At 35.7% G+C, this 23,044-nt stretch overlaps 5 protein-coding genes across 9 annotated transcripts in view; 4 read left to right on the forward strand and 1 right to left on the reverse strand.

Moving 5' to 3' along the window:
* The window catches only part of LOC132055617 (uncharacterized), a 92,620-nt gene that overhangs the window by 29,336 nt on the left and 40,240 nt on the right, over window positions 1-23,044 (forward strand). The gene's annotated exons all lie outside the window — the stretch shown is intronic.
* LOC132058123 (leucine-rich repeat extensin-like protein 3) lies at window positions 2,210-5,794 on the reverse strand. Its single transcript, XM_059450685.1, has one exon. It carries the CDS (start codon window positions 4,767-4,769, stop codon window positions 3,279-3,281), a length of 1,491 nt encoding a protein of 496 aa, XP_059306668.1. The 5' UTR covers window positions 4,770-5,794; the 3' UTR covers window positions 2,210-3,278.
* Window positions 8,446-14,865, forward strand: LOC132055611 (probable receptor-like protein kinase At1g80640). 2 transcript variants are annotated; one of them, XM_059447527.1, is made up of 11 exons: window positions 8,446-8,907; window positions 9,543-9,716; window positions 10,024-10,274; window positions 10,355-10,487; window positions 10,600-10,663; window positions 10,766-10,862; window positions 10,958-11,060; window positions 11,949-12,067; window positions 12,167-12,256; window positions 12,343-12,538; window positions 14,613-14,865. In XM_059447527.1, exons 1-10 carry the CDS (start codon window positions 8,748-8,750, stop codon window positions 12,490-12,492), a joined length of 1,341 nt encoding a protein of 446 aa, XP_059303510.1. In that variant the 5' UTR covers window positions 8,446-8,747; the 3' UTR covers window positions 12,493-12,538; window positions 14,613-14,865. The 2 variants fall into 2 exon arrangements, with proteins under 2 accessions (XP_059303510.1, XP_059303509.1); XM_059447526.1 differs by lacking the exon at window positions 14,613-14,865 and having other exon boundaries at window positions 8,448-8,907; window positions 12,343-12,822.
* Window positions 15,209-18,266, forward strand: LOC132058124 (ribonuclease 3-like protein 1). Its single transcript, XM_059450686.1, has 3 exons — window positions 15,209-15,651; window positions 17,754-17,868; window positions 18,035-18,266. Exons 1-3 carry the CDS (start codon window positions 15,516-15,518, stop codon window positions 18,192-18,194), a joined length of 411 nt encoding a protein of 136 aa, XP_059306669.1. The 5' UTR covers window positions 15,209-15,515; the 3' UTR covers window positions 18,195-18,266.
* LOC132058125 (uncharacterized) lies at window positions 19,347-22,799 on the forward strand. 3 transcript variants are annotated; one of them, XM_059450687.1, is made up of 4 exons: window positions 19,347-19,545; window positions 20,260-20,374; window positions 20,469-20,750; window positions 22,422-22,799. In XM_059450687.1, exons 1-4 carry the CDS (start codon window positions 19,482-19,484, stop codon window positions 22,576-22,578), a joined length of 618 nt encoding a protein of 205 aa, XP_059306670.1. In that variant the 5' UTR covers window positions 19,347-19,481; the 3' UTR covers window positions 22,579-22,799. The 3 variants fall into 3 exon arrangements, with proteins under 3 accessions (XP_059306670.1, XP_059306672.1, XP_059306671.1); XM_059450689.1 differs by having other exon boundaries at window positions 20,274-20,374; XM_059450688.1 differs by having other exon boundaries at window positions 19,354-19,539.

Here is a 23,044-nt window from a genome sequence, read left to right on the forward strand (position 1 = left end):
GCTAAGGAAGTCGATATAATTGCTTGATCGTTGCCTTGGGGATTGTAACTTCTTGGTGTTTTTCTTTGAGCTTTAGAGGCACTAAAGCTCCAAGGTTTGCACATATTCTTGAATTTCACATTTTATTTAGTTGAAGTATGTTGAATATCTTGAGCTTGGGTAAAACTTGTCTTTACTTTAATTTGCTATCCTATTCGGTTATTGCTAGTTAAATTCTTATTTCGCTATGTTTAATTGAGTATGAACACTTTGAGCCACTCGGCAACTTTGAATATCATTTGGTATCATGTGGAATGCTTTGTAAGACAAACTAACTCGCCCACATATACGGATTGCTTGAGCATTATCGCATTCTCGTTGGGACTTTGTCCTTCTTGTGATAGTGACCTGTCACTTATGTTTGCATGCCTCTTGAGATTTATTCGGATCTTGTCCCATCTTGACTTTGGATTCACATATCATCTTAATTATGGATCTTGGTCCATCTTAAGTATGAATGGGGAAGCCACTTTCAACATGATTCTTGATTCTCTTGATTATTGGGTGACGACCCTACTTGATTTGGGACTCCGGTCCTTCTTGTTATTCGATTATGCTTTGATGTGATTGCATGATGTATGTGTTGGGAGAAATTAACAAAATGGTGAACTTTCTTGGATTTGCTTTGGAAAGCTTCTTGATATTTGAGATTTTGAATATTGATATCTTGAACTATTTTAATATTTGATTTTTTATTTTCTTGAAAGGATTGTACCTTCATTTAGTTCTTGATGGTGATTTTGACAAGCTTATTCCTAGAATTTATTCTTGTACTCCTTACATTATATTTTTATTCTAAGTGTTAGTTAAGTTTATATGCCGCTAAGCATAATGCTTAGCGATAGTTTGTTACTATCGTAGGTGATGTTCCGAAAGAGACTTGAGGATGGCCATTTGAAGTAGACTCTTTGGATGCTTAGATAGAGATCACATTTGCATGGGCACGTTCATTTTGTATACTTTTGGGGACTTGTACGTGATCCATGTGATACACTTAGATATGCACTTTTGAATGAAATTTGGATCATGATGCTAATATTTTGTAACTTGGTTTTGATGAATGACTTGACTATTTTTGGAGTGTCCATGCCCAAGTCTTGTAATGTATCAAATTTAGTACTTGTGTTGAACTTGGGAACTTAACTAGTTTGTATTTGAGATTGAGAGTTGAATTTCATGCTTGGTATGAGCCTTGGATGTTGTAGCATGAAAAATATTTCTCTACTAAATGTTTGATAAATTCTAAAGTGTTGATTTATCTCAAAATAGGTGTTTTCCATTTTTATGGTTGGATATTTCTATTTTGTTTTAGGAGGTTTCTTTTAGATCCTACTATGTTGAGATGTCGTTTTTGGAAACTTGTTCACATGGGCCTATTTTCGCTACTAAATTATTGCGAATACCTTATTAAATAAATTTCTTCTGAACGTTGTAAGTATGAAATTTGTTTTTGTTTCGTAAGTGGCATCCTCCCAAAGGGGGTGCTACACTCTCCATTCTGAAATCCTTCTTCCATTCTTCCATTATCAAGTTTCTCACTAATCACTAAGTTAGGAATGTCACCCATAGTCGAATCTATTGTCGATATTCATTAATTAATTTCTCCGGCAATCAAATTCGAGCCAATGATCGGACTTCTCTTACGGTAAAGCTTTCCCTTCTTTTTTAGTGATTAATATAGATTACTTATTATATAACTATATAATAGTATTTAATTACTAGGAATTGAGGAATACATAACTTTATATATTTAATTTAATAAAAAATTGTATTATCTTATACTAAGCCCTAAAATCTTATCATATTCTTAAATTTGGGATTTTGTACAATCAACTTAAAAGTTAGGTTTGTTTTTATTTTTCAAATGGATTTGGGAGAAGTTTATTGGTTATTTATCCTTTTGTTAATAATATAATGATGATAATGAGCTTAAGATGAATTACGTAATACTATTAGTGATTTTTTTTTTAAATAATTGTTTAGTTTGTTACTTTAAGAAGTATTTGCAACATTAAGCAATGATGCTATTATTGACCATTTTCAAAAAATGAAAATGCGTCGAGTTCAAGTATGAGTTGATGATGTACTTTTGTTATATTAGTATCAAATTAATTATATTTGATAATATTGAAGTTTGTACTTTGCTATTGTGATCAATAAGCTTTTTAAGAGTCGCATGTCTAACTTTGTTGCTAGTAATTGGCGCACTAAAGATAATGGTGCCCCCATTGTGCTCAAATCCTGGATCCGCCTCCGCACATGGTACAAACAATCTCTTCACGTTGAGCATGTGCTTTTTTTTTTTCTTTCTTTCTTTTTTGCAAAATTTTAACATGACGAGGCTTCTTTTTTTTTTTTTACAAAATATGAACTTATGGGTCAAGTTTTACATTTAAAAAAGTTGAAATCATAACTTCTACTTTTTGGAGAATTTAGAATTTCAAATCATGATTTGAATTGATGTTGAATTTTTTGTTCACATTTTATAAACAAACGTTGAATTCAAACTAGTGAACTTATCGCGCTTCGCGCAGAGATGAAGAGATTGAATTTATGATCACAGGTCGATGGTCTCTTAAAAATGGGTAGATATAGGAGAAGAAGGATGTATCTAACCTAAAGTTTGAAGTAGGAGAATGATTTGTGAGTAAAGTTGAAGGGAATATGATTGCCACACATTTTAACTGTTTGATTTAAATTAAAAAAACACAATCCTATGAAACTGTTGCACTTTTCTTCTTTTCCTTCTTGAACAAATGCCTTTCTTTTTTAAATCGAATTATCCTGATCAATTTTTCCCTATACCTATGTTTTCTAAATTATATGTCCAACTCTAAGACTAGATATCTTAATTTGCATTAGAGGCCAGGCGATCAACCATATATATCAACCATAGAAGTTTTAATTTTTTTACTAAATTGTTTATGGTAAGTTGAATTCATAAGTTGAAAAACAAGGTAACTGACATGTCATAACCCATAAATTCACGGTCACACTATAAATTATATAAAGTTAACTTACTCCTAGTTGTCTTAATCTGTTCAGGATTTGCAATTTGCAAAGTGAAACGAACTAATGTAGATTCATGATCTGATGACTTAAAAGATCATGTTATAAATATAATGAGCACATAACTACAATTGAGAAAGAAAAAAAAATAACGGAAATTAAAAACATGCAGTTTCAATTGTGGAGCAGCGTCCATCAACTTTAAAATGGAGATGGTGATCCATTAACTATTAGGTAAATGGCGGCGAGTCTGGCTGAGGCGGTAGCTCAAATGGCGGAATAACTTCAACTGGTGGCGCTTCCTGTTGTACTGGTGGTGCTGATACGAAGGGTTGTTGCGGTAATACTGAACTTTCTGGTACATCAGGAACCAATGGTGGTGCCATGAAAATAACAGGAGGTTGATCTGGGACCACCGGTGAAGGGACAAAAGTTTCTGGTGGTTGATCAGGTATTACTGGTGAAGGAAGGAAATTGAATGGTGCAGGTTGATCAGGAACCACCGGTGACGGCAGAAAATTACTTGGTGGTTGATCAGGAATCAATGGAGACGGCAGAAAACTACTTGGTGGTTGATCCGGAACCACCGGCGATGGCTGAAAAATATCTGGTGGTTGATCAGGAATCAATGGAGACGGCAAAAAACTATTTGGTGGTTGATCAGGAATCACTGGTGGATCGTCTGATGGTGGAAAAATCGGGACAAGTGGTGTAGCTGGTGGAAGATTTTGTTCTGGTGGAGAAAATATGGGGACAAGTGGTATAGGTGGAGGAAAATCTTGTTGTGGTGGAGAAAATATGGGGACAAGTGGAGTTTCTGGTGGAAAATCTGGTGGTTGATCAGGTGTTGGGATGGGGAAATTGGGTACTAATGGTGGAGGAGAAACTAGTGGGAAATTGGGAGTGTCGTCAGGGTCAGGAGGGGACAACCAAGGGAAGACAGGATCATCTGGTGGAGGTGGCGAAGACACTAGTGGTGGTGGGAAGATTATAAATGGTGGAGATTCTGGTGGAGGTGGAGATGGAACTAAAGGTGGTGGTGGAGAAGACGGTGGTGGCGGAGATGGAACTAAAGGAGGAGGTGGGGAGGCCGGTGGTGGTGCTGGTGGTGGGGAAGCTGGAGGGGAGGCTGGTGGTGGTGAAGCTGGAGGGGAGGCCGGTGGTGGTGATGGAGGCGGAGAAGCGACTACGGGTGGTGGTGATGGCGTTACGACTGGCGGAGGAGAGGAAACAACTGGTGGAGGTGATGGTGATGGTGTAACGACCGGTGGAGGAGATGGAGTTACTATTGGAGGTGAAGGTGTTACTGTTGGGGGCGTAGGAACGAGTGGTGGTGGAGAAGCGATAAGTGGTGGCGGTAGAACTGCTGGTGGAGGAGAGGGAATTAACGGAGGACGGAGAGGTGGAGTTGGGCGGCGAGGCGAGGGAGAAGGGGAAATTGGTCGTTGAAATGGGTTGTTTGGAGAATTACGAGGGAAAGGCCATTGACCACAATTTCCAAAGAGGTATGAATATAAAGGATCACAACCCGATGATGGTGATGAAGACCCTCCTCTTGATCTTCTTCCGCCACTGCTTCTTCTACCTCTTCCTACGCCGCTGCTTCTCCTTTGCCTTCTTCTCTTCTCTTCTTCATTAATCGTAGTTCTTGCATCCACTAATAAGGTTGAAGTAATCAAGAGCAAGGCTAACAAACTCAGAATAACAAGGTTTATTTTCATCACGATCTACTCGTTTTAGTTTGTGCGTGTTCTTGGTTTCTCGAATAGTTCAATACGTGTCCTTCATTTTCTGTACAAAGTATTCGAAATCATATATATCATGCAGGTTCATATATATACAGGTTTGTAGTCTTATTCGGGAAATGGAATTTGTTAGTGGCACATAAGACTGATCATATCACTGCTTAAATGCGCCCCATGCAACAACTGAGCAACAGTAAATCAATGCATCACAAATATCGATAAAATGTGAATTTGGCCAAAGTCTATCCGATAAGGTTGGCATATTCAGGTTAAGCTTATGTTGAAGATGTTTTTTGAGGATGATTAGGTAGAGTTTAGTGTCATTTAATTGTTGAACTTACTGCAAATGTGGGATTTGAAGGGATGATTGATCAATGAATATTTCATGCAGGGGGTACATTTGCAGTGTAAGAGTTGGCAGAAGGCGGCAATTGAATGTTAGAAATGTCTTGTTTTATGTGCCACCTTTCAGCAAACAGTTGACCAAAACCAGATTGAATGTAAAAGAGAGGAGTAACTACTTACTAGAAACGTTATGTAAATAGTTTACCTTCCCGCGTGACATTTAATTTTCATGCAGGCTATGGCAGAGTAGAAGGATAAACCATGCCTTACTACAACTCGATCAGGATACAGCAGAAACAATCAAACAAGTGTTATTGTTGGTCTGGGTTGTTTCTCTACTATGTGCTGAGAGGCCTAGGCCTATGCCAATGTTAGGCCCAAGCCATTGGATTGGCAAAACCAAAAATTGGAACTTCAAACTGCTATCTGTTTAGATCTCCAATTAGTCCTTAATGGACTGCTATTTTCATCAAGAAGCTTCCAACATATGTAGCTACTAAATGAGTGCATTTTTCCTCTGTTTTGCCATAGTTGGAGTAAGATCTTAGCCTTTTAATTTGGGTGAATTTTCGTAGTGAATTTGCCCTTGATTTTTGTTAGAACGGCCTTAACCCATAGCATAGGGAAAATAATGGATCTTTATTGTCTAGTGCGGACAAACACTAATACCAATTGCTAAAGACAAACTCACACATTATTCAAGTAGAACAGATAATTTGTATCCATTTATAATTCAATCTCTCATTTGCTAAGCTTAACAACAGTTTTTTGTTACCATGCGAGATTTATTGTATGAGCAGGATTTATATTGTTTGTGGAAAAACTTGTCTATAACAAACACTTCAGCAGGCATTATAAGGAAAAGATGTATGGTGAAGAATCTGTACTACTGTAGGAAAAAATCTTATGGGCCCACCCCACTTGTAATGTACAGAAAAAGCCCAACACACCCAAATTCATGGCCCATGGGTGTGCTGGAGAAAAATTTGGACGAGGTAACCAAGCAAATGGAACAGTTGAGAGTTGTACAATGTGGGGAATAGACATTAATCGTTCAGAAATGTGTGTGAGTGGGTCTGACTTCTTTTTCTTCTTGTTTTATGTTGAAATGTGTATTATTTGAATTTTGAATTTATCATAGAAAGGTATAAAGTTTCTAGAATCGAAGTTTAAGAATAAGAAATGCTTTGACTTAACAAAACATTAACCAATACTTCACAAACCAATGTAGTAAGCTGACAAAATAACTGATACGCGCGTGGGAACAACACCATACACAACGAGCATGCGTACCTGCAATGTTTGTTTTTTTTTGATTTGTTATATTAAGCTTTTTCTTTTCTTATTCTTTTTCTTCTTTAAAAGAAGGTCAAGATCTCATGTATCCAACTTGATTACTCCATCAGTTATTACTGTTACATTTTTGTCGCGTCACAATTATTGGTATAAAAAAACTGTACGTAATTGATTGGACAATTATGATTAAGTTACGAGGTCTAATTAATGTATGTAACGAATTTGAGAGTAAACAAGCGATGGCTCTATGTGAATCGCTCGTTCCAACAATTCAGTAAGTAGAAGAAAATAAGAGTGGGAGATAGTACAGAATAATGTATGCATGCTTATTTATTTGTAGTTTGGTTAACTAATACACAGCACACATTTAAGTTGCCAGCAGTCACAAGCTGTTAGCCTGTTACTCTCGTGAGGATTATGAAAGGCTGCTTGTCGCCTTTCTTCAAATTGCACTTACTGAGTAGCACACAATTTATCAATAATGCATCCCTTAAGTAGTCTTCCTTTTTTTTTTTTTTCTGGAAGAGGAAAGGGGGCAAAGGTCAGTCAGCAAGGAAATGCGTGAAACTAAATTCTAAACATTTTTTGAAAAATTTAAACAAGCAACACTCATTCTTATCTTCCTAATTTTGGGGTCAACTTTTTCTTTTCTTACCCTCTCGTTCATGAAGAAAAGATTCATGTGAAACATTTCCCCAAGTCCACATCGAACTTTGAAAAGAAATAAAAAATAAATTTGTTTGACTCTGGGTAAAAAAATTAATTCAATGAATAATGAGGAAATGGTATAAAATGTGGTTACAATTTAACTAGATAAGATTTAAACAATTCCATTTATTTTATAATATCAATCTCCTATCGTACCGCTAATGAAAGAACCGGTTAAGGGCCTTTAGAAACGTATTAGTTGTAACAATATAGTAACATAAGTATACCAGTACAATCTAATTACACTCAAAAGGTAGTCCACGCAGTTCATATTGATTTCAGTTGGAGACACCTTTTTATTCTTTTTGTTACAATAATGCAATGGACGAAAAGGGATAAAAGTAGATTTAAGCCAAAGTGCATTATAGCCTAGTATAATAATTAGTGGAATCCATCCGAAAGGAAGTGCTTAAGTACTCCCTCCGTTCCCTAATAAGTGTTATTTTTAGCTTATGCACATCCTTTAAGAAATTGTTCACTCCTAAAAAATTATGCGTGTTTTTACTAACTTACTCCTAATTAATGTCTAGAAAAAAAAGCTACTTAATAATTCTTGATTATGTAAATAAGGTTAACTTTAGAAGAATAAGGTCAATTTCTTCTTGAAATCCTAAAACACCACTTATTTTAAAATAAAATTAAAAGCCTAAAACACTACTTATTATAGAATGGAGGGAGTATTTTAGATCTGCATGCTACTCAATTATGAACTATCACTATCAGATCAGATTGTTTTTATCTTGGTTAAAGTCTAGAAGTTGTTGAGGGGGTTGCATTTTTCTTTCCAAGCAAGGAATTGGTTTAAATAAAATTATTAGTCACAAGGGCCATATGATAATTCAAAACTTCCTTTGTTTCATCTTATGTGTCATAATTTAATTAAGGCATAAAATTTAATAATATTAAAAAAATTGAATATTTGTAATTTTAAATCTCTAATCTCTCGAGTAAAAGTTTTCACGACCGATTGACCAAAATAAAAATCTGAAACTAAATGCATATAACATATTGAAAATATCTTTGAATCTTTTGATTTTAAAGATGCAACGACATTCACATAAAAGATTCATTAGATGAGATTGTCGATATAATTAAAAAAACTTACTAAAAAGTAAAAAAAAAAAAAATTATCATTAAAATTTCAGACATCTAAATTAAAGGGGTAATAATTTGACACTATCACTCTCCTTTCCCTAATCCCCAGTACTTAAAAGGGTGTCAAAGCCCCACTATCACAGTCGCCGATATACAGGCACTCTGCCAACCGTACTATAATACGTGAATTTCTTAACTCTCTTAAAAGGTTTTTCAACTTTTGATAACTGCCACGAGATTGTTGTGTCTCTCTTCAGTTGCCCCCCCACCTTCCTTTTTAGCTTTTCCGTGTTACAAAAAGAAACTTGCTTTTCCTTTTTCCTGACTACCATCCTGCTACACTCTTTTGTCCCTTTCTATCTTTCTTGCATTGTAAAAAGCAAACTGATATACTAACCCATTTTCCTATCCACATTTCAATTTTCAAAATTTGAGTCTTTCTGGAGAAATATCTTAAATCGTAGAGTTTCCAGTGTTTGTTTTGTATGACATTTGAAATCAAGAAAGGAGATGAAGATTTTGATTTTGCTTATACCTATTTGGGTTTTTGCTACTCCTTTGTTGTGTGCTCCAGTGGATGTAACTCCACAGCCTCCTAGTGCTGACCCAGTTCTTCCTACTGAAAAAGGACCCATTTTTCAAATTTCTTCTGATAAGGACGCTCCTCCTCCTGGTAATTTAACAATTCCCGATTTCCATCTTATTTTTCAGTTTATCACTTATGAATCATGGGATTTCGATCTGCTTATTTGCACTTTTGTCCACATTTTGTTCTGGTCTGCCACTCAACAACACAAACAACTATTTCGCGGGGCATAAGTTTATATTTTCGCATGATATCTCACAAGTTATGCCCGCGCCTTAAAGGACTTATGCCCGCTAGACATTAGTTTGCTTGCTAAGGGAAAAATTAGAGACCAGCCCATTTGAAGGGCAAACAGTGAAATTTCTTCATTTTGGATCTAGTCCACTGCATAAAGTTTCTGGTCTGAAGGTGCAATTAGTTAAATTATGCTGAAATGATTCAAATTAGATAGGAACTTGCAATTTGATACTTAGATTTATTACTTCCCTCCTCACTTTTTTTCGAAATGATTTGTAGAGTACTTTTGCTTTTTAAAATTTTTATTACCCCTTTGATGTCAGACATAATGATGCTATCAAGATAAATATAATTGAAAAGAACCGCATTTTTTTTCCCCTTTCAATAGGGAATGATTGGAAAAGGGGCATTTCTTCATTTGCTTCATTACGATCAAGTTTTTCTTTTGGTAGTTTTAATTGAATCTCATCTTATTTTCAAATCTGGAGTTGCAGGGTTGAAAGTGGTTCACCACCAGGATCTAAATAAGAAAATTTTGATTTCACTTATTGTTGCTTCAACCCTCCTTGCTGGAATTCTGCTGTTTTCATCTTGCTTTTGGATATACAGACTGAAAATGCTGAAGAAAGCCACTGAACAAGGCGATCAAAAAGCAGGTAGTAACTTTGTTAGCAACAAGTCACTGTTTTAAGGATGGTTGGAGCTAATGTCACTTATATTTAAGGCTTTCTTCATTTTTGTGCCGTCGACCGAAATTAATTACTGGCGCTAGCCAAAATATACAAAGCCTATAGACTAGTCATGTATGTTATATGTATATTTATACTTAATATACAAATCCTATACATTTGCTGGCTATTATTCTGTTGAGCGGTCCAAAAATGTAATTATCCCTATTTTTAATCGATCATTTTCTGTACCCAAGCTTACACATTGTTTTATTTGTCCAATTTTATGATGTAGAGCCTGTGAAGGGGCTTTCATGGGGTCCTATAATGGCCAAGTTCCCTTCTTTAAAAACTCTGGGTAAGAAAGGACTAGTTGCTGTCGTCGAATACCAGTCATTAGTAGCTGCAACTGACAGTTTCAATGAAAAGAATGCTATTGGAGAAGGTAGATTAGGATGTGTGTATAAAGCTCAATTCAGCAACAACATCCAAGCGGCTGTTAAAAGAACTCATGGAAGGGAACAGGATGCTGACAAAGAGTTTGAGGTAGTCTGATAGATTGACTCAAAAATGTACCCATAACGGTAATTATTTTGTGCTTAAAGAGATAACTGATTGATTTTCAGAATGAGGTCGACTTGTTGAGTAAATTTCAGCATCAAAATATTATTTCGCTTCTTGGATACTGCATTCATGGCGAGGCACAATTCCTGGTGTATGAAATGATGCAGAATGGATCTTTGGAATTCCAATTGCATGGTAAAAGCCATTATCTTTGTCCTGATATAAAGTACAAAAGAAAACAAGTATCTATATGCTACTATCTAAATTATTCTCCATATTCCATAATTGAGTTGACCTGCTTGATCAGGACCTCCGCATGGATCAGCTTTGAGTTGGCATCTTCGCATGAAAATTGCATTGGATGTGGCTAGGTATGTAATGTTATGATTTATTAATGCTAACTCTTTTTTTCTCACCCTTAGTTCTGTGTTTTCGGAAGTTAATTGTACAGTTATGCTGTTGACATTGACCAGGGGACTAGAATACCTCCATGAGCGCTGTAACCCCCCTGTAATCCATAGAGATCTCAAATCGTCTAATGTTCTACTGGATTCCAACTACAATGCAAAGGTAAACTAGCAATATAATCACTCAGTTGCTTCTCCTTTGTGAAACATTTCGTATGGTTTGTCTTGTCTGAGTTAATCAATTTTTACTTTTATCAGCTTTCTGATTTTGGCCTTGCTATAGCTGGATGGAACCTAAACAAGAGCAACGTAAAGCTTTCAGGAACTCTGGGTTATGTGGCTCCAGAGTACCTCATAGATGGTATGCCAGACTCCCTATTTTATTACAATTAGCTAAATGAAGAAGATGCTGATGTTTATTTGCTTGAAGGTGCCTCATCTAGTAGACGGTCCAATTTACTTATCTAGTCTTCTGTTTTGTGTCATAGAAGTGGCTTCCAAAAATTATCCTCACGTTGCTCCTCTAGTTTTAGAAAATATTGGTCCCTCCTAGAATTCATATATCTATGTGCAAAAGCATATACAAAGAAGCACCATCATCACTGAGCTCTTGATGTAATTGCTATCGCTACAGCCTACATATTTGATTTATCAACAATTAGATTATATGAAGAGGATAGGCTTCTCTTCTTTTGCTTACGAGATTCTCATTTCGTTGTATGATGACATTGATCCTCCAAGATATATCTAAACTTCGCATCAATCTTTTGACTCCCTTGTGATGCACCATTTTATCTTCAACATTGTTTCTTTGTCATGATGAACAAAAAGGGAAAGGGAAAATATTTACTAATATCTTGAGGTTGATATTTAGATGTTATATATTCGTTGACTAATTTATTCCAAAAGGCAAAGTTCAGTTCTGTATTATTATTGGCTGTTCTCCATCTAGGTTTAAAAATAGCCCAGTACTACCTAGCTATTGGCTAATTAAGTTGAAGTGGAAGGAAATTGCAGATACAGATCAAGGACACTCTAAAGAAGTTGCAAAAGCTTTTACCTAGTCCACAAACCACAGTACTTTGTATGCTAATGAAAAAGAAAAGAACGCTAAATTTCTGTATTCCTTTTTCTCAAATTAAAAAAGTAGATGTTAAATCATGTTTTTCACACTCTCCTGAAATGGATTAAATCCTAACTGGAAGTCTGAAAGTATAACATTCTTGCCCACATTTTTGCTGTGTTTCAGGGAAATTAACTGATAAGAGTGACGTCTATGCTTTTGGCATTGTACTTCTTGAGCTTTTGCTGGGGAGAAGACCAGTGGAGAAACTAGAGGGAGCTCAATGCCAATCTATAGTCACATGGGTATGTTATGCAAGAGATAGTCTAATCATTCTGAATATTATCTCTAAATCTCTTTGAGCTCATGCGATGCTGACATTTCAATAATTCCATGACAAACAGGCGATGCCACAACTTACTGACAGGTCAAAGCTTCCAAATATTGTTGATCCTGTCATCAGAAACGGAATGGACCTCAAGCACTTGTATCAAGTGAGAGCACCCGGCTGTTTTGTCAAATTATTACTACTTCCATTTTACTGTTTTAACTTACAGAATCAAAACGGATGATTTGATAGGTTGCTGCTGTAGCCGTGCTATGTGTACAACCAGAACCAAGTTACCGACCACTGATAACAGATGTCTTGCACTCCTTCATTCCCCTTGTGCCAATTGACCTTGGTGGGTCCCTGAGAGTTGCGGATTCTGCCCTATCTATTAGCGCATAACAAGATGAGTTGCTTCATTCAAATTTTACTTTGGACACTGAAGCTGGTAATTGAATGAACAACTTGACCTATGCTCTTCTTTTTTTAATCCTCGGTTTGTTATTTGTCTAATGCATTTTTTTGCTATGAAATTAGAGTAGGACCACTCACCAAAGAAAATTTATGCTGTGTGTATATAATTGTAAATTTGAGGTAGCAAAAGCTCATATTTCACCAGTTCCTCAAGTTTTTTGGCTTTTCATGTTTGTTTTCTGTATTAAGAGGAATTGTTATGCTTCTACTGTAAAGAATGACTTATGAAATATTCCGGTATTTTTGTGCTTACGAAAATTCTGTTCTTCTTATTTCCTGTCCATAAATAACTATTGCGTATGATTATAGCTGGCATGGCTCCGATTTCAGGCCTTTTTCTCCTACCTCTTGCTGGCATGTGGTTATAGTCCGCCTTTTAGCCCCTTTTTTCCCACCTGGTTGGGCTTGACGTGCTGACTTTTCTTTATACACTGACAGATAGGATAACAATGTTGTCTCTCATTCAAGCAGTTGACTTTTTATTTTGGTTTCTTCTTATTACCTCTCCAATAAAGAAGATAAGTGGATGTGTTTATGAATGCCCTCATCACCTCATGTGTAGCATGGCCTACAATTTTTGTGGATCTGGGACCATAACTATGATTGCATGTGGCCATGCTATAATGATACAATGCCATACTTTTTAAAGGAAGGGTCCTTTCTCATCATCCACTTGCTAGATTGAAGTTGAACTTGAATAACAACTTGAGATATATTTATTAAGGCTTTAACTCTTTATCCATAGGGGGGAAAAAGAATTTCGAGTTCATTGCCTTAGTTACTACTTGTTACTCCTTCCGGTTCATAATAAGTGTCCATTTAACCTTTTTATTTTGATTCAAAAAAAGCATCCACTTACAAAATCAAGAAGGGATTATCTTTATTTTTTCAGATTTGCCCTTATTAAGTGATCATATCCCAATGTGTCAAGTTAATAGTAATATGCAAATTTTAATTAAGGGTATTTTAGTCAACATACCTAATTTTTTTCTATGAGTTAGTATTTTCTTATGGGATGTGCTAAATGCTAAGTGGACACTTATTTTGAACCGGAGGGAGTACAATTTTGAAGTATCTGTTAGGGAAATAGCATTCACATTCAGAAAGACAAAAGGATAGCGTTGTTTCTCCTAGTTTGAAGAATCGACTGGAAAACCAGCTTCAGTAGCATGTTTTCTTTGAAGTTTTCAGTCACAACAATTGGCTACCATCGGGATATCAGCTGCGTTTCATTCACATACATGTAAAAGAAATGGACTACTTATTTCCTTTGTCAATATCCATACCTCCAAAATACAATTTTCTTTCAAAGAACGAAAAATACAAAATCCTGCTTGCTGGACGACACACGAAGGAATTTATTGTTTACTTGTGAGATTCTGTTCGTAGTAACCTTATATCGACAGTAACGAAGGATGTCCAAGCTAAACACGATAATACTATAAAATATGCTCTGTTTCATTAACCATCCCAGCTCATCCCTTAGTTCTGGTGATTCTACTCTACCCCTAGGCCTGGCACCCAAAAAAAGGAATGTAAAGGAAACAAATTCGGGTTATATGGTTAAAAAATCATGGCCTTATCAAACTGGATATGCAGTCGTAATACCAAAAACATGTTTGTGAAAATTGTTCATCCAGGAGGGCATGTAGAACTTCACGACAGGCCTATTCTTGCAGCAGAGATAATAAACAGAAACCCGAAGAGTTGGGTTTGTCATCCAACGGTTTTTCAACAGCCATGGGCCATTCTGCCACCAGAAACCACCCTCATGCCTGGCCAGAAATTTTACATTGTCCCTATAAACACCATTAAAAGACTTCAATCTCTCGCCTTGAAATCCTCTCCGGCTCTCATTCATAAACTTCAGAGACAATCAAGTCTTAAAGAAAACACAGCAGTTAATCAGGAAGGCAGTTTTTCTAACTGCTGGTTGTTTTATAGAAATTCAACCAAAAATTCAGAGGTTCCTTATTCTTCTCTGAGACAAGAAAAAAACAGAGATGTGCAATCGCAGGACGATAATTGCTTTATGTGCTTGTTAACAGGGATCAGGATCAATAAATCAGCTAGTGGAGATAATGTAATAAGTACTGAAACAAGATCATCAACATCCAGCTTGGGATCCTCTGAAACAAATTTTTTGAATAGAAGACAGAGAACTGTGCATTCTAATGACACTTCAATGGGAGTTTCACCCACAAGGCTTTCGTCATTTGATCAGTGGCATCCCATTTTAGAGAGCATCTCTGAGGAATGAAAAGTTTTTGCAAATGCCAAAATTATCACGCATGTTTTTTTTTTTTTTTTCAAACTGTTTGTTGTTGTGTCTGTACATGTGTGTCAGTTTGTATGCACTTGAATGCAATTCTCGCAAATATAGAGGACCAAATTCATGTGTACTAAAGAGTCGTAGTGAATCCACCCCTTTAGTCAGTAGCTTCTACTTATTTTACGGGTTGAATTTGAAAAAGAAGCTGACAAAATCAAACACGTACTATGAAAAATCAAACACGTACTATCAAAGAAATTGGATATAAACCGTACGTCTGTTATTTAACTGAGAGCTGCGGCTATAAGTCAATGGACGTGAAGCGTGATCAAGACCAGCCTAACTTTAATTAATTGAAGTAGTTAATTCAACTTTGTGCCTTCCATTCAGTTAACCTAACAGCTAGCACTATGACTGTGCAACTACAACGACGACAAATAAATAAGATCCTAAATAGTTGCGATTATTCTGGAACAAGTCCAAAGACTGTGACACGGCAGCACTCTAACAACTAAAAATAAGAATAAAAAAGATCTTCACCAAAATCTCTCTCTACTATCGGATTTCAACAACAGAATTATAGCATCTCTCTATTTTTGCGGCATTTATATTACAGGATTCGTAATTGATGAATAATTGGAGTTAATCACAAGATTAATTTGGAAGTTTCTGGAACGTCATGGAATATGGTGAAGCTGAAAGAGTACTTGAGCCGCTTCGAGGAGAATATACAAGTGAAACAGTATCCGACCCGAATACGTTTCGCCCGCTTCGCTTTGATGGGGCCGTCATGGATGGAAACTCCAAAGGCAAAGGTAAATTTAAGCTCCCAGTAAATTACTCCTTCCATTTCATAATTAGTTGTTTTTTCAGGTTTTTCATTTTATTTCAAAATAAATGATGCTTTAGAATTTTAAGAATAAATTGATGCTTTAGGATTTCAAGAATAAATTGATCTTCTTCTTCTAAAATGACCCTTATTTACATAATTAAAAGTCATTAAGCTTTTATTTTTTTAGACATCTAATTAGGAGTAAGTTAGTAAAAACACTCTAAATTTTTTAGGGGTGAGCACTTTCATGTATAAGTTTAAAAAGTCACTTATTATGAAATGAAGGGAGTATTTCTACTTGATAGGTATTGAGATAGTCGAAATTTGAGGGGAAAAAACTTGAAATTTTTGGAGTTGGTTGGGTAGTGGATTCCATGGAATCAATTCCTCTCACTAGCAGCTTCTTTTTGAGCTCGTCACACCAAGCTTCTCCTTATGTTGGGAGCTATTGTGCTATTGCACTGTTAGAAAGTTACCGATGCACCCAAAGAGCATCGATTGCGGGTTTCTGGGATTTAAAAAAAAAAAAGTCACCTGCATTTCTTCAAGGATTAAAATGGAAAATTTATAATTAATTATTTTTAGAATAAGTATAATTTTTTTGGGACGTGTCACATAAGATTGGAGAGAGAAAGTAGTAGTACCATTTATCTCTTCTTAAAATAATTAGATGAATTTTAACTTTTTTTAAAACGTCAGGTAATTTGGACAAAATCCATTTTGTTCATTATATGTTTCAAAATTTTGAAATGACGATATATGGTAACTCAACATCCTTGTCCCATTCAAAAGGTTATCGCGTACTACTATGGAAGAAGATGATGTCCTTACTATTTACTTGCCAGTTGTCACTTGTGTCAACTACTAAGAGATTAGTGAGCAATATCATGAAATGCACTTCGAATTTTTTATCATAGTAATAGGAGTGACAAGTTATTCCAAAAAGTGAAAAGGGTAAAATTTACCCTCCAAGTATGGTTTATAGTTTAAATTTGCCTTCCGTCAAAGTTTGGGATCAAATTTGTTCTCTCCGTCAAAGTTTGATATCAAATATGTCCTCCCTGTTAGGATACTTGATAAATATGCCCTTATATGGATGGAAGCCTGACTTGGACTCCACAACACAAAAAAATTAGCCACGTCGAATCCATATAGGCTCCACGTAGACTCTCAATCTCAATTCTCTTTTGAAAATGCCCCTGCAGCATTTGTTTTGTCATAGTGAAGGTTTCTCTTCATGAACTCTTCAGAACATTTCTAAACAGAGGAAAACATTTTTTCTCAAAATACATTCCTAAACGTATACCAAAAGTAAGATAAGAAAAGCTATGATCCTGCAAAAGTGATAACAAGACAACAAAATAAATTTGTGCAGTTCAGCTTTGAAAATCCATTAAGCTCTCTTCAATTAAAATCCATTTTCAGTTCTCTTGAATAGTTTTTAAGAGGTTCTGACAAGGAGGCGACAACAATGAGTTAATATAGCTCCGTCGAAGTTCACCTAAGATAAATGTCATGTTCAAGAAAGCTTCGCTGGTCAGATAAATTCTATGCTTCTGGAGAAAACGATGAATCCTTGGTTGTATTAAACATTTGTTGTTGCTGCTGCAGAAATTTTTCTTACATGCCGCTTATTTTATCACATGCATTACGTGTGTACCTTGATGCGAGTAAAACTCCGGCTTTTCACATTACTACATGGTGTCTTAGTGTCAGCAATAGTCTAAACGGGTTAAGAGAATTGAGATTGGGAAACGGGTTAAAAAGAGAATTGGGTTTGGGAGTCTACGTGGATTCGACGTGGTTAATTTTTTTGTGTTGTGGAGTCCAAGTTAGACTTCCATCCATATAAGGGCAAATTTATCAAGTATCCTAACGGAGAGGGCAATCTAATCTCAAATTTTGACGGAGAGAGCAAATTTGACCCTAAACTTTGACGGAGGCAAATTTAAACTATAAATCATACTTGGAGGGTAAATTTGACCCTTTTCCCTTCCAAAAATCAAACAAGGGGCTGTCAGTAAGTAGAAAAAGTATGTTTGATTTTTCTAATGGAGCCTATGCCTTGCGTGTTAACTATTTAAGGTACTCAAAATAAGGGCTCCACCAAATCACATTTGTACGAGATTTGCGCGGTAAATCATTGGAAAGCACCTTTATTTGAATGTTGCAATGTGGAAGGTCCTGATCACCAGAAGTTGTAAGTTCATTCGTATTCCACCTTAAAAGTATTACTCCTCCGTTTCAATTTATTTGTCATAAATATTATGGTTAATTAAGTCTTTTGTAACTTGTGATCTTAAATATGTGATACTATTTGATTTACTATTGAGCATAGCTTTTAAACATAATAAGCTAAAATGCAGGTTCACGTTCAAGGTAATTGTAGAAACAAGAGGACCTCGTACAACAATTATAGAATGTATGGGCAATCCACATTCGAAAAAGAAATCTGCAGCAGAGAATGCAGCTGAAGGAGTATTGTGGTTTCTAAATCAACCGGGTTATAGATTGAAGAAGTACTGAATTAACTTCCTTTTTTTGTTTTTTTTGAATGGTTAGGGAATTGTGATTTCATAAACAGAAAGCAAAAGAAAGGAAGTTGTAAATTTCTTTATAAACAGAAATCGTTCAAATCAAAATGTAACTTAAGTGTATGAAGATGGTATTGTAATTAAGATTCCATTTAGGGAAAAGGGTCAAAAATACCCCTCTACTTTGGAAAAAGGGTTAAAAATACGAACTTATTTTGGGTCAAAAATACCTCTTGTCCTTAAAGTTTTCAAATATACCTGCTAGATGAAAATTATCGCCAAAATAACCCGAAATTATTTTTTCGTTCCATAATTTAAATCTAAATAATAACATAAGATCCCTTATTCCCCCAATTAGGTATGAAGTTTATTGGGGGAATAAGGTGATCTTATTGGTTATTATCTCATTGGGTCTTAAAAAATGATTTCAGATTATTTTGGTGGATAATTTCCGTCAAGCGGGGTATATTTGAAAACTTTAAGGACGGGAGGGGTATTTTGGCCAAAAATAAGTTCGAGAGGATATTTTTTAGGGGTATTTTTGACTCTTTTCCCTTCCATTTATATATGCGCCTACACTACTTGATTCGGTGTGATTATCTCTTTCATTATCGTTCTACTTGATCAGTTATGAGCCATCTTAGATAAGGAACTACCTTAATTTCTTCATTAGCTTTTTGTTCATTTTGGTGAATAGGCTAGGTTGAAATGATACTCGTCCTAAATTCAAGACGAGCCTAATAAGAATAAAAAATCGTCACCAAAATCTCACTCTATTCCTTCAAAATTGTAGCATCTCTCTATTTTGTGGCATATTACAGGACTCATAATTGATGAATTGGAATTTATCACAAGATTAATTTGGATGTTTCTGATGCAAGAATTAATAAAGAAGTTGTACGTGAGGCTTGCGGTGTTGTACCTAGCGGTTAAAGTCGTTAGGGGCTGCACTATTTTACTAGTTTCGATTGTTCATTTAAGTACCCTGTCTATTAGCTAGTAGAAGTTTAGGATTGGACACTTAGGTCCCGAAAATTCTGGAAATAGGACATTTTTGGTCCTGTTTGATTTCTGCCTTTGTACTGGAAATTGCCAGCTGTGGCAGATGGTCCAGCTTTGCTTTGCCTTTTAGAGCTATGTAAATGGCCTTTATCTTAATTATCAATGACAATATGTTTAGCGAGATGTAGAAATAGCTTAGCTTACAAGCTTATTCTTTGGCCTTTTATCAAATTTTCCGTTGCAATTCTTTCATAATTGCATCAGTTTCTGGAACATAATGAAATATGATGAAGCTGAAAGAGTTATTGGGACAGTCATGGATGGAAGCTCCAAAGGTAAAGGTAAGAAAAACGTATTGCCTTGTGTTTATTTGTACACCCCTTGGAAATAAACATTTAAGCCTTAATCATAAAAACTATTTTTAAAAAATTTACTATGAAATATTCCTTCAAAAGCTACTCTCATCTCATTTGATGTGTGAAGATTTTGACTGTGCACCAAGGCTAAAAAAGGATGTGACATTTTTTATCTAAAACATGTCCTAGACATTTTCGTTAAGAATTAAAATCAGAAGTTCCTAGTCAATTTTTTTCTAGAAAGGTGTCATTTTTTGGGGACAAAAGTAAGTGTGTCACATAAAAATTGGAGAGAAGTGTATCATTTATGTCTTCTTAAAATAATAAGATGATTTTTTTTTTAAACGTCAGATAATTTCAAAAATCAATTATTTGTTAAATGTTTTAAAATTATGAATCACAGTTATATGGTAACTCAACATCCTTGTCCCATTTAAAAGGTTATGGTCTCTTTACTGTTGCTGTTATACTTGCTAGTTGCTAGTTGCCACTTGTGTCAACTATACTACTGGCTAATATCAATGATTGACAAAACTTAGAGATTAGTGAGATATATCATGAAATGCACTTCGAATTTCATAGTAATAAGTTATTTCAAACTCATTAATAAGTGGAAGAAGTATGTTTGATTATTTTTCTAATAGAATGTTTGATTATTTTTCTAATAGAGCCTATGCTTTTGCGTGTTAACTATTTAAGGTACTCAAAATCAGGGCTCCACCAGATCACAATTGTACGAGATTTGTGCAGTAAATCATTGGAAAGCACCTTTATTTGAATGTTGCAGTGAGGAAGGTCCAGATCACCATAAGTTGTAAGTTCATTCTTATTCCAATTTAAAAGTACGCAGCCGCCTTTTCAAACACTGGTTCATAGTATAGTACTGACAATGAGAAGCTAAAATGCAGGTTCACATTCAAGGTAATTGTGGAAATAAGAGGACCTCGTACGACAACTATAGAGTGCATGGGCAATCCACATCCAAAGAAGAAAGTTGCAGCAGAGAATGCCGCTGAAGGAGCGTTGTGGTTTCTAAATCAAGCTGGTTATAGATTTGTGCTCGACCAAATGACATTTGTACGACATTTGTGCTCCAGCAAATCGCATTTGTACGACATTTGTGCAGTAAATCATTGGAAAGCACCTTTATTTGAATGTTGCAGTGAGGAAGGTCCAGATCACCATAAGTTGTAAGTTCTTTCCTATATTCCAGTTTAACATACGTCACCGTCTTTTAAACACTGGTTCTTAGTATAGCACTGAGCTATGAATAGATTTTTAAAAGTCTAATGATTAGTGAGAATGTGCCTTATGCAACGCTGCTGATGAGGACGTGGACCATCTCTTCTTCAAATGCCCTTATTCTAAGAATTTGTGGACTAAGCTACTGGGCTGGCAAGGAGTACACCGACAGGCCCTAGGTTGGAGTGCAGAACTAGCATGGGCGGGTAGGGATGGCAATAGGGCGGGTTAGGGCAGGTTAGGGCGGGGCAAGCCTTGACCTGCTAAGATTTCGACCCGCCCTGCCTTTTCGTTTAGCTTTTTCTAAGGAAATTGCCATACCCCGCCCCGCCCCGCTAAAGCCGCCCTGCCCCGCCCCGTTTATATTATCTTTCATTTTTCCTCTTTATTTTTCACTTCGAAGCATGACATATTTTTTTAAAAACAATTAGATGAATGATTAGTTCCTAAAATTGGATTTTTTTCTTTTGATCGTTCAAATTTCAAAATAGAACTAGAATTTACATATTTTACTATATTTAGCATGAGAATACACAAAACCATCTTTAGTATAATTAAATAAGCTTGAAGGAATGTCTGAGTTAAAAAAAGATGATTTGTCTTAATTACTAAAGACAAACTTGTGATGTAAGTATAAGCGGCAAGTAGTAGTATTTCACCTTTTTGTAGATGTCTTTTTAGTGATTTCTTCTAAATGAATATTGTTAATCGTAAGATTAGTTAATTAGGCTATCACTTTTGCGATAAATAGGAAAGGTTTTGTACAAGCTTAAACAAATAGAATAGTTCTATTACTGGGTTTACTTCGTAAGTTTAGTTTTATAATAAAAAAATATTGATTTTAATTTATGCTAGAAGTCACATTTGAACAAATAAGAATTTAATAACAGAAATGAGAAATCTTACAAACTTCCAAGCAATCATGCTTATACTTTTAGTAGTAAAGAACGATGCTTCAAAATGTGGATTCAAACTAAGGAACAAGAATAAAATAGTCATTTTTTACCCAACCCACTTATAACCCATTTCTTGCCCTACCATACCTTCGCCCTATTAAAAAATTTTAAAAATTAAATTTTGCCTTGCCACTGACTGCCCCGCCCCGCCCCGTTTATATGTTTCCCGCCCCTGCCCTATATATGACTTGCCGCCCCGCCTTGCCGCCCTGCCCTACCCTAATTGCCATCCCTATGGGCGGGTAAGTTTGTGACTGGGAAAAATGCTAGAACTATGGTGTACAGAATGGTGTTGGCAAGCTGTGTCTACTTCATATGGCAGGAAAGAAATAATAGGATATTCCAGGACAGTGCTAGGCCTCATGAAGTATTATGCAAGATGATAGTGCAGGAAATACATTCTCGGAGTGCCAGATTCTCAAAACTGGCTGGTGCGCTGAAGAACATGAATTACTACCCGTAGAAGTAATAGGTGTACTGTTGAGTTCATGTAGAAGGGAGTATGATGGGTAACTGGGATGGTCTCTGTTTTGCTTGCAGGTTGGGGTATGTCCAACTTGCTGGGGGTATAAATTTGCTTGTACACATTTCCCTTGGTATATAAAGAACACTTATTTACCAAAAAAAATGATTAGTGAGAATGATCGAGAAGCTAAAATGCAGGTTCACTTTCAAGGTAATTGTGGAAATAAGAGGACTTCATACAACAACTATAGAGTGTATGGGAAATCCACACTCAGAGAAGAAAGTTGCAGCAGAGAATGCAGCTGAAGGAGCATTGTGGTTTCTTAACCAAGCTGGTTATAGATTGAAGTACTGAATTGACTTCCTTTTTCGCTTTTTTGAATGGTTAGTGAATTGTGATTTCATAGACCATTTAGATGAAAGTTTATAGAGTAGTTAGTTTATTACAGCAACTACCAGATGATGCAATCGCTCAAATCAAATATATTCTTAAAGCTACATAACTTGAGCACAAACAGTATAACGCATGAAGATGGTATTGTAACTGAGATGCCAACTATATACCTGCTTACACTACTTGGTTCTTTGTGATCCATCTCTCTAGACAAGGAATTGTCTTATCTCTTTCTTTATTGTTCTATTGATCGATCAGTTATGAGCCATCACTTAGATAAGGAACTATTCTAATTTCTTCATTATCTTTTGTTTATTTCGGAGACTAGGCTAGCGTGACGCGAAATAATACTCAAGTTAATATTGTTCTCTTTGAACCAGCGAGCTACAGCTCAAATCCTTGTTAAAGTTTGATTCTAATCTTACGA

The sequence above is a fragment of the Lycium ferocissimum genome, chromosome 5 (genome assembly GCF_029784015.1).
Source record: "Lycium ferocissimum isolate CSIRO_LF1 chromosome 5, AGI_CSIRO_Lferr_CH_V1, whole genome shotgun sequence".
NCBI lineage: Eukaryota > Viridiplantae > Streptophyta > Magnoliopsida > Solanales > Solanaceae > Lycium > Lycium ferocissimum.